We start from the raw sequence: 9,997 nt of genomic DNA on the forward strand, positions 1-9,997 counted from the left end.
GGCACAAGATCTTTATTTAATTATAGTGTCTTCAAGGGTTGTACTTTGGTTCTTTAGGGATTACTTCTAGCGTCTCCAATATATATTTGAAGGAGGTCTCATTTGAAATATTTTCGTCCTAGTGCATAACATCCTTATCATCCTCATCGTCTACACCCGAAAAGACATTTGATAACCTCTAGTCAGAAATCCCCTTAAGCAATGCTACTTAACAACGTATCTTTTAATATCTATCCATTTATCCGCTTGGGGTCGCGATCTCTCCGGAGTTCGAACGTTGAAGGAGGTATTTAGAAAATTTTGTTAATTTTGGCAACTGAAACTCTTAAAGTGAGCGAGAGATTGACGACTTATTTCTAACTTTTGGCTGAATGCTATTTGTAATGGAGGTTTCCAGTAATCAAATGTTAAGATTTAAGAAATAAATGTATAAATATTAGGTGTTCTCGATCTTTATCGATTTGTCCGCTCAGGTGTGGTAAAACCCTATTCCACTTTTACCTTTAAGATCAAGATTAGTTAAACGAAAACAACTAAAACAAAATAAGTATTTATTTATTATGACATTGAATAAAATTTCCAAAAAAAAAGCTAGTTTTCTAGTCAACATTGATAAAAGGTTAAATGTTGTTATGCAGCCCTGACATTTATGTATAAAAGAACTAGTAGTTCACGATATAATCATGATTTATAAGAACTATGGCAATGAGTTATTTTCGGTGAGCTGAATGTGGATTGTAAAACAATGAAAAAGTGACAAATAGTGTTTACATTTGTTTTCTAATTTGTTTTAAAGTTATAATTTTCAAAAATATAACACAAGTGCAAAGCGTTGTGCGCTGTTCCAACCAAAAGTGTCAACAAGCGAAACAAAAAAAATTACAACTAATTATGTATAATAATGTACCACATAAGTATCGTCAAGTTTGTCGATTGTGCCTCACATTGGTTAGCGACTGCGATATCGCAGATCTACAAATTTATAAGCCAAGCAGCAGTAGCAGTCCCCCAAATGATAAAATTCAACAGCAACAACAACAACACAACGTGAAATCGTGCAATATTATTCATCGAAATGTATCCAAATGCGACCCAAATAATACATGTTGCTGCGATAATAATCATGATGATAATAATCATGATAATGATAATGATGATAACTCGTTATCAGTTGTCGCGCAATGCAATAATAATAATATGGAGAGGGGAACGGGAACGGGTATCGCAGCCTCATTCAATTCACATATGCATAAAAACAATTACAACACACCAAGTGTGCCTTCCTCTGCTGCTGCTGCTGCCTCTGCTTCTGCCTCTGCCAACCCGCCATACACCAATATTTTTGCTCGAGTGTTTTCAAATAATAGTAAGCAAGTTGAAACAACAGCAGCCGAATTATCACAATTCAATCAATCAACATCATCCACAACAACATCCACACAAGATTTAGAGTCGCAACCAAAATTAGTTAAATGCGAAACGGAATCATTTTCACAATCGTGCCAATCGAATGTGGCCTACGATAATAATACAGCTAATACAACAACAACAGCAGCAGCAGCAATATCAACTCCCACTAAAAATATATTTCTTCAAAACGTGGAGTACAACAATCAAGAGCATAAAGATGATTCATCAACGCCGCACATTACAATTCAGATATTCAACTGTCTCTCTATTAAGGTAAGGCAAAGTTGTTTTTAATTCAATACACACACACACAGACACACAAAATTACCCATACATATGCATATGCTTATATTTATATATGTACATGTGTGCATGTGTTGCTTGTTTGTGTGTGTGTGTGTGTGTTCACTCACTCACGTTGTTTGTCTGTCATTCATATATGTGTGTGCTTGTGTGTATAAGTGTGCATTTGTATGTGTGTTTGTATGTGTAATTACGCTACCATTACACATTAAAACAAGAGAAATGCCTGAATTGCCTTTCCATGCAACTTATAAACCCAGATGTATACAAACACACTCATACACATGAATATATAAATACATGCCTATGCATGTGTGTGTGTCTACATTAAACATGTGTGCAGGTAAAAGAAAATGATAAGAAAAATAAATAAATATTTGACTTAATATCAATTTTCTCTTTGTTGTGTGTAAACCGAGTAAATTTATACATATGTTTGATAAGAATTGTATAATTTAATATTGCTCTAATCAGATATTAGATATGTTGTTCATGTGCTCCAATAAGAGATAAAATATCGATAACAGTTTTATACTCTCTTGACAAGGGTGCCGTAATTTTTTCATTCAACATGTTACGTATTGAGTGGGTGCTATTTTCGATTTTAAAAATAATGCGACTATGTGGAGTATGTGTATTTGTTATGTAGTGTATATATATATATATATATACATTATATACATATATATTCTTGATCAGATCGAGTATTTTTATTTACGTTATTATTTTTCTTCTGATATTACTGTAAGATATCGATTAGAAATCATTTTTTTTTCATTTAAGGCAAACTTGTTTTATATTTTAACTTTATCACAAGTGTATCTGATGCATTTCTTTTATCTATTTTTCAGCCATTGCCGAACGATAGTTACCCTTCCGTTGTGTGCCGTGACTGCCGAATTAAGCTCGAATCATTTTGGAAATTTCGCAATATGGCACTGAATTCACATTATGCTTTGAGGGAATTTTTGACATTATCAGAATCGTCTAAACTTGTAAGTTATTCCGAAAGTGATTTATTCCAACCAGTAACCAGGGTGTCAAACCGTATTTGTTAACCGAAATTAATTAATTGAAGTTCAGAACCGGAACCGAAATGAATCAATTTTTAAGAACCGCTAACCGGAACTGATAATATTATTATTAACCAAAAGATCGCATCGGTGTAGCAAAACGGTCATTATCACTTATATTTTAAACTTTACGAGCGTATAGCGTATAGCGATACGGTTAAGTTCCGTAAGTTAAAAATGCATAATCTTTACCGGAAACTAAATTTGTTACGGTTTGACACCCTGCATGTAAAAAATATCAAATGAAATTACAGATAAGTTCCAGGTTCGTATCCATTATTTTGATAATAGTAATATTAATAATCGTATTTTCGACTTATGTAGAATTCAAACGATTTGGAAATGAAACTGGATGCAATTTTAAAGTCTTCATCGGAAGCAATAGCTGCTAAGGCACTGACTGAGCTGAGCAAATCCTCAAAAACAAGATACAGCCAACGGCAACCGACACTTGATGGTATTTTGAAATCGAATAAGGAGAAGGAGCACCATCAAATTAAAATCGAAAATCAGATCAAGGAGTTTCAAACGCCTTTAATCTATTCTAATTTGTACGAAATGCCAACTCAACCAACTGTCAACACAATTGAGCGTGATGCAATAATGAATCAGAAACCAGATACCAGCAGTATAGCATCCAAACTGAAATTATCGGATGGATATATGGAATTAGATAACGGTGTGGTGTGTGAATCAGTAAATACTAAAGTGTCCGATGTTGAACAATATAAGAAGCAATTAGAGACTGCCGCAGTGCTTATGGATATAAGTAAAAAAATTGTCATCTCGCCACCATGCTCGAATCCCCAATCTCCTTGTCTTTCTGCATTTGTAGATACAAATATGAAAAGTTCTGTGATAAAATCAAAACGTCCATCAAATGATAATGATATGCAAGATGGCATGGAAATCGACTTATCGATCAAAAAGCTGAAAACTGATCCTTGCAGTCAACAGAATTTAGTCGCCCCAATCACACGTAATCTTTGCCAAGCCCCAATACTTGACATCCGTGCAAGTCCTTTAAGGACCGATGCTGATTTTAAGAATTATAGTATTACGATTAATGAAGTCGTTGGCCCCTCTAGCTACCAATTGAACACAAAAACAAAACAGAATACCGACAGTATTGCATCGTGTCTATCGGACTCCGAAGACAGTTCCGATTCAAATAAATTAGAAATGGACATTGCATCGGCGATCTACGATCGTAAGACACCGGAGAGCGTTAGTTCAGATCATGCAACAGATGCGGCAACCACTCAACTATGGCAGGCATTAGCTCGATCTGCAGGTGAGTTCAAATGAACTTTTGAAATTGAAAGTTGTTTCTAAATTATTGATTGGTTTTAGCTAAAAATAAAGATGAGAGTCGAGCAACGCAACTTTTGCGAAATATGATGAGTCAATCATTTGTATTTCCGACGCCGTCAACTATAGCATTGACAAAAGTACCTGTAGAGCCAATACCACTTTTAAAGGTAAGCAACCATCAATAGTCACTTCATGAATTCTCAATTTTAAATTGTCAAAACTATTTTAATGAATAGGACATGTCCGAATCGCAATCGAATGTTGTTAAAATATGTCGAAGAAAGCAAAGTTTTCCAACAAAATCTGATTGCGTCGATGCTCCAGATGTTAAGGTGGCCGACACCTTTGTTCGTTCAGAAACAGCAATTACCGAAGGGATCAAAGATAAAAAGGTATATAAATAGTATATACGCATTACTTGAGTCCGTTTTCTCAAAGTCCAGCTAAGGTGGCAATTAACTGAACTTTATTTTAGAGCTTTTTCCTAAAATGTCCGTTTAAAAATCAGCAGTATTTTGTTGATAATCCAATATATAGATATAGATTGCTAGAAGATAATTTTACTGGGACTGCAGATACAACTGACTCGAGCCACACTTTATGGACTTTGAGAAAGCGGACCTTATATGCACATTTGTGTAGATGATGATTGATTAATGTTTATAATAATATTTGCAGAGCCTAAAGTGTATAAGCAGCAGCACAGCTTTATCCAGTTCTCAAAAGGATATGTCCTGCTCGAATTGTGGTACGCTAACAACAACAATTTGGAGACGCAGCGCCCGTGGCGAAATGGTTTGCAACGCCTGCGGATTATACTACAAGCTGCATGGCGTCAATCGACCCCATTCGATGAGACGCGATACGATCCATACTCGGCGCAGGCGTCCAAAAGAGTGCGAGAAATCCAAGAAAAGTAAGAAAAATACCCATATATATATATATTAAAACTATTTATTATGTACCATCAATAGGAACCAGGCACTTAGCATGCAGCTCGGCGGTGGAATATGAGTCGGATATCATAAATATCTCCATAAAATGCAAGAAGCCAGACTTGTCAGTATGTCAAGAGACGCCCACTCTCTCAGATTCACCATTTAACGTAAGTATTATTATAACGCTCTTTTGAGTTTTTATTAAAAAAATGGAAAGTATTTTGAAAAATTAACCTCTAACTAAGTTGAATTTTTGAAATATCATTTTATGTGAAAATTACTTCTGACAACAAAAAGCCAATTAAAGAGCCCGGCCATGCAAAAATAAATGATTCAAATTAAAGCCCTGTTTTCATATTGAAAAAAAATATTTCGGTCACAAAATTGCAATATAATTCGCTTGTGGAACATAAAAACCAAAATGTCTGCTGAGAGCCAATAAATTAATGAATTAATTTTGTCGCCTCTGTACACTTTTCGTAACAATTAAAATACGTTTTTTTTGGCACAATTTAGTTTTTCCATTTCAATGCCGCCTTCGATAGGTTTTGGGGTGATTTACCGATAACGGCCATCAAAATATTTCAAATTTCTTTATTATTTTTTAATATTATTAATTATTTTACCATCGTCGAACAGCTGTTCACAAAATCCACACATGTTAACAGTTTCATTATCGATAAGTTTTGTTTTCGATCTGAAAGCAGGGCTTAAGTGGCGTTGATGGCGTCATATTCATAAGAATGCGAAGAAATATTTCTCGGCATATGCATTATGCATTAAATATAGATATCCGCTCTGACTAGCTGGTGATTGGTGATTGGGTGACTAATGATCAAAACCCAAACCGGGAAGGTCAAACAACTTTATACAACTTTGTTTTCCTTGACTTTGTTTATTTCAGAAATATAAAACGGAAATAGCTGAGACAACAGGAACGGCCGAAACACTCAAAGATGTTATTTTAAAACAAACAAAATCACAATCTTTGCCTGAGTTCAATGAAACCCACGCAGGCGAGGAACTATCTGTACCTCTTAACCTTGTTTCCAGTGAAAATAATGCAAAGTTAACATACAACGCCAAATAAAATTCAAGTAATCAAGCCATCAAGCGCACACAATTTTATTTATGAACTCAACAACAAATTCAATATTTACATATATGCAGTGACATATATAGAACAAAAAAAAAAAACAAGAAATCAGAACCGATCATATATATATATATATTTATATATATGTATTGTATACTTATACTCATAATTATTTGTATTCTTAGAAACTAATACCAAAATACTAAAAAAAAAACTGGGTTCAAAGTTTTAATTTTATGGTGTGAAATAAATTAACTTAATCACGGACAGAATTACTTAATCCTTTTTATACATAAAGTAAAAATGTAAGCAATTAAAGAGATATTGATATTTATTGAAATACATGCTTCAGTATTTTTAACATTTAATGACACTTTTAAGTAGCTTGGCATTATAAACAAAAAAAAAAAAAAAAACTCAGCATCTATAACAACAAAAAAAAGAAAGAAAATCAAAAAAAAAACAAATTAAATCACAAACCAAATGCACACATTTCAGCTAACTAATCTAACGAAAATCTAAGATGTAATTTAAAAATGCACTCAACTATGAGATACCCTAGTTAGGTTTTCAATAATGACATAAATCATTTACAATTACTTCACACCAATCACTCAATAATCACAGATTGTAATTTAATAAACAATTAGGCTCGAAACAAAATTTATAAAAATAATTGACTTAAAGCGATACTTAACAATTAGTTGTAAATTATAACTAGGCTGTCAAAACAAAACGAATTTGACTCTATTCTTTTTTCAAACCGGAGTCAACCTTCATTTTGGTTTGACACCCTGATTATATTTTTTTTCGATTTCAACTAAATGAAAGACAATGCTTCAATATAACAACATTATTGAATATTTTGGGTATCTCTTAGTCAGATATTTTAGAGCATTCGTTTTGTCAAAAAACTCATCTAAATTTAATAGTTTAGCTATTTATACAATATGTGCGCGTTTTTCTCTTGAATTTTATATACAAATTTGAATTTCAAAAGTCCTGACAATAAGTGATAAAAAGTTTAGTTTATATTGTCGTTGCAGGATATATTTTGAGCTATATGTAAAGTATTTATACCCACTGTAGGATGCTAAAATGTATTTTTTTTTCGTGTGTGTAATCAAATTGCTTAAAAAACAAACATTTTTTAACAATCAAAAAAATGATTAGCTTTTGTAGCTTCAAACTCAAATTATTTTCCGAATTATTGAATCTAAGTTGGCAATAGTGGCTGTCAAATAAAAATAAAACAGATATTTTACCTTTGAACATTTTCGAATAAAATATAACAAGTTAATTTGTTTGCTATTATGAATAATAACTGGGCGCGTTCAACAGCACAACTTACTTCCTGATCAACTCAATGATACCCATCATTATTCTGATGGTGAATGCCAGCGATACCCTAAAGTATTTGGAGTTGAAAAACAACCAACAACCGTATTAGAGAAAGTTCACCACATCATTTCAAACGTATTATTATTTTATTTATATATTTTTGATCAGGGAGAAAGTTGTACTGTCGAATTAAGAAAAAAAAAAGAAACGAAAAAATCAAGCTCGTAGGGCAGCATTTTGATAAGTAATTAACAATGCGTGTAAAGTATATATAAAATAAAATGCAGTATGTTTGGCAATAAATCAATAATATATTTTGATCCAGACAATGATTTAAAGAACTTATTGTTTAATCAGCCGATTTCTATAGCTAGAAAACATTTGTAAAATCTCTTGCCTGTAAATGAAAATCATGTGATAATAAAATAATCTCCACAATTTTTAAATAGTAAAACTATACAATTAAAAGCAATATTCATAATACCATGCAAAAAAAAGCAAAAAAAAAAAACAAAAAAAGAAAAAAAAAATTCAAGCAAATATTGAACAAATATTTATATTTCTAAATAAGAGATTCTTAAATAAAGCAAAAGCAGTTTTCGATCTTAATAAACTATGTAATATTAAATAAATATTTTTAAGCTAAGAAAAAAGTTACACATTTATTTTTTCGAATTTAATAATCTCAAAATCTTTTAACAGTTACAATAAACTTATAACTTAAATTAAATATTGCCTCTGGGTGTGTTTTTTGTTCTCTTGCATACATTATTGAAAGGGGATTTTTTTTGAAGACCTCAATGAAAAGATAACGAGCAGCTCGAGTTGTTTTATCGGAGATCAGCCAGCGGCCATTGGGTTACGTAATCAATGAAATAAGCTTTGCCGCCTGCCAGTTTTGTATGGTGCAATCTGCTAATCTCTAAATATGCTGTATGCGCTTACATTATACAAAAAAGTAAGCGTTTTTGCAGAGTTTTGTAAGCGCAACAATAACCGGTTTTGCAGTAAGTTTTAAGAGTGGAATTACACTGGTCAAGTACAAAATTCACGCTGGGCTAGGAAATATTGTATACACTTTCGGAAAGCGCTTTCCTTTAAATGGGAAATAGTTGTAAAGTTCAAGAAAATAAAACATTTTGTATACACAGTTAATTATAAACTTTATTGTATAAAATAACAATTATATTTCGATTACTAAATTAGAATTAGTGGTTATGCCTATGTTGTTAAATCAATTGAAATGATTCTACTTGAGGAATTATAGGGCTGTACAACTAATGTATTCTCGAAGGTGCCATTGCTCAGGCTAATTCCATTATCGGCTGCCTGATTAATGTCCGTCTTTTCTGTGTTCGCTGGGTGGGCGGCACACCAGTCGGTGACAGCCACCAATCTCTTTGACAAATTGCAATTTTCTTGATTGTATGCGTGGGCAAATGTGTTTGAGGGTGCCATCATCAGTGCTTTATCTGAACCATTTGCCTTTGATTCGAGGCCAAATCGATTCAGCACCGAGTTAGTCTTGTAATTGGAAAATATATAAACGGACTGCTGCAGTGGCTTCGGCGAATTATCGTCGCTTATTGTTGCCTGCGAATAGCCCGGTGGGGAAGACGCCCATTCTGTTTCATCGGCAATGTGATTCTCCTGTCTTCTGGCTACGACGTCTGTTTTATGAGATACTGATATTATTGCAAACCGATTATCGGAACTATTCAGTACCGTCTGCGACGAATTAGATTGATCGTCATCATCCGACGAACACAAATCGATTGTGTCGACAACAACCTCGGTGGAAGGTGAAATTCTCCATTGGGAATTAAGTGAAGTATCGCGTGTTAGTCTAATATTAAGCTTAGTATTAGGTATTGGAAATTGTTCGCCTATATTGTCAGACATCTTTTTTAATCGGACCGATATTGGACGGCATTTCTTAATCAACGGCGAGTTAAGGAACAAGAAATTTTGTGTTGTATCCCTTCGTTGCGCAAACTGTCGCCGCGGAAAAGCATAAATGTGTGAACTAAATTCACTCATTTTCTTGAACGTAATATGAATGTTGCTTGGAATCGTTTTCTTTTCAAACGGCTTATGCCTACAACCAGATTTCACCACTAAGGGCGTATAACAAAATCGATCGACACGCTCTTGTCTTTCAAATACATATTCCGATGATATTGTCTGTTTCATTGACTTCAGTAGTTTTTGTCCAGCCGGCGATGATATTGGAATAAATGAACATCGGTTAAGGGAAGGCACGGCACGATTCCTTCGCGATGATATGCGTCGATTTCTATTTGTTGTCGTCTGCACCAATTCCTCATTTAATAAATGTGTTCTTTGCGCTTTCTTCGAAAAATTACAACTTGTCGCTTTCGACTGCAGGCAAAAATTGAGTAGGAAAGCATTTCGCAATTCGGCATTCTCATTGTTTTTATTTTCTAATTTGTTTTCTGGTTCCGGAGAGTCACACAATATAACATCATCTTCCATATTGCAAATTTTTTCATGTTTCTGCA

At 33.5% G+C, this 9,997-nt stretch overlaps 2 protein-coding genes across 2 annotated transcripts in view; one reads left to right on the forward strand and one right to left on the reverse strand.

The window, feature by feature from the left end:
* The first annotated feature begins 779 nt into the window (after positions 1-779).
* LOC6567011 lies at positions 780-6,143 on the forward strand. The gene is made up of 8 exons (XM_032739547.1): positions 780-1,683; positions 2,565-2,708; positions 3,111-4,080; positions 4,140-4,267; positions 4,337-4,492; positions 4,779-5,016; positions 5,075-5,205; positions 5,943-6,143. The coding sequence occupies exons 1-8, from the start codon at positions 892-894 to the stop codon at positions 6,126-6,128; spliced, it is 2,745 nt and encodes a 914-aa protein (XP_032595438.1). The 5' UTR covers positions 780-891; the 3' UTR covers positions 6,129-6,143.
* Positions 6,144-8,621: 2,478 nt separating this feature from the next.
* LOC6567012 overlaps positions 8,622-9,997 on the reverse strand; it is a 4,956-nt gene continuing 3,580 nt past the window's right edge. The window contains exon 5 of the mRNA XM_001992903.2: positions 8,622-9,992. Within this exon, the coding sequence (XP_001992939.1) occupies positions 8,697-9,992 (1,296 nt within the window). The 3' untranslated portion in view covers positions 8,622-8,696. The remainder of the gene's footprint in view (positions 9,993-9,997) is intronic.

This window comes from Drosophila grimshawi, unplaced genomic scaffold (genome assembly GCF_018153295.1).
Source record: "Drosophila grimshawi isolate 15287-2541.00 unplaced genomic scaffold, ASM1815329v1 contig_1377, whole genome shotgun sequence".
Classification (NCBI taxonomy): Eukaryota; Metazoa; Arthropoda; class Insecta; order Diptera; family Drosophilidae; genus Drosophila; species Drosophila grimshawi.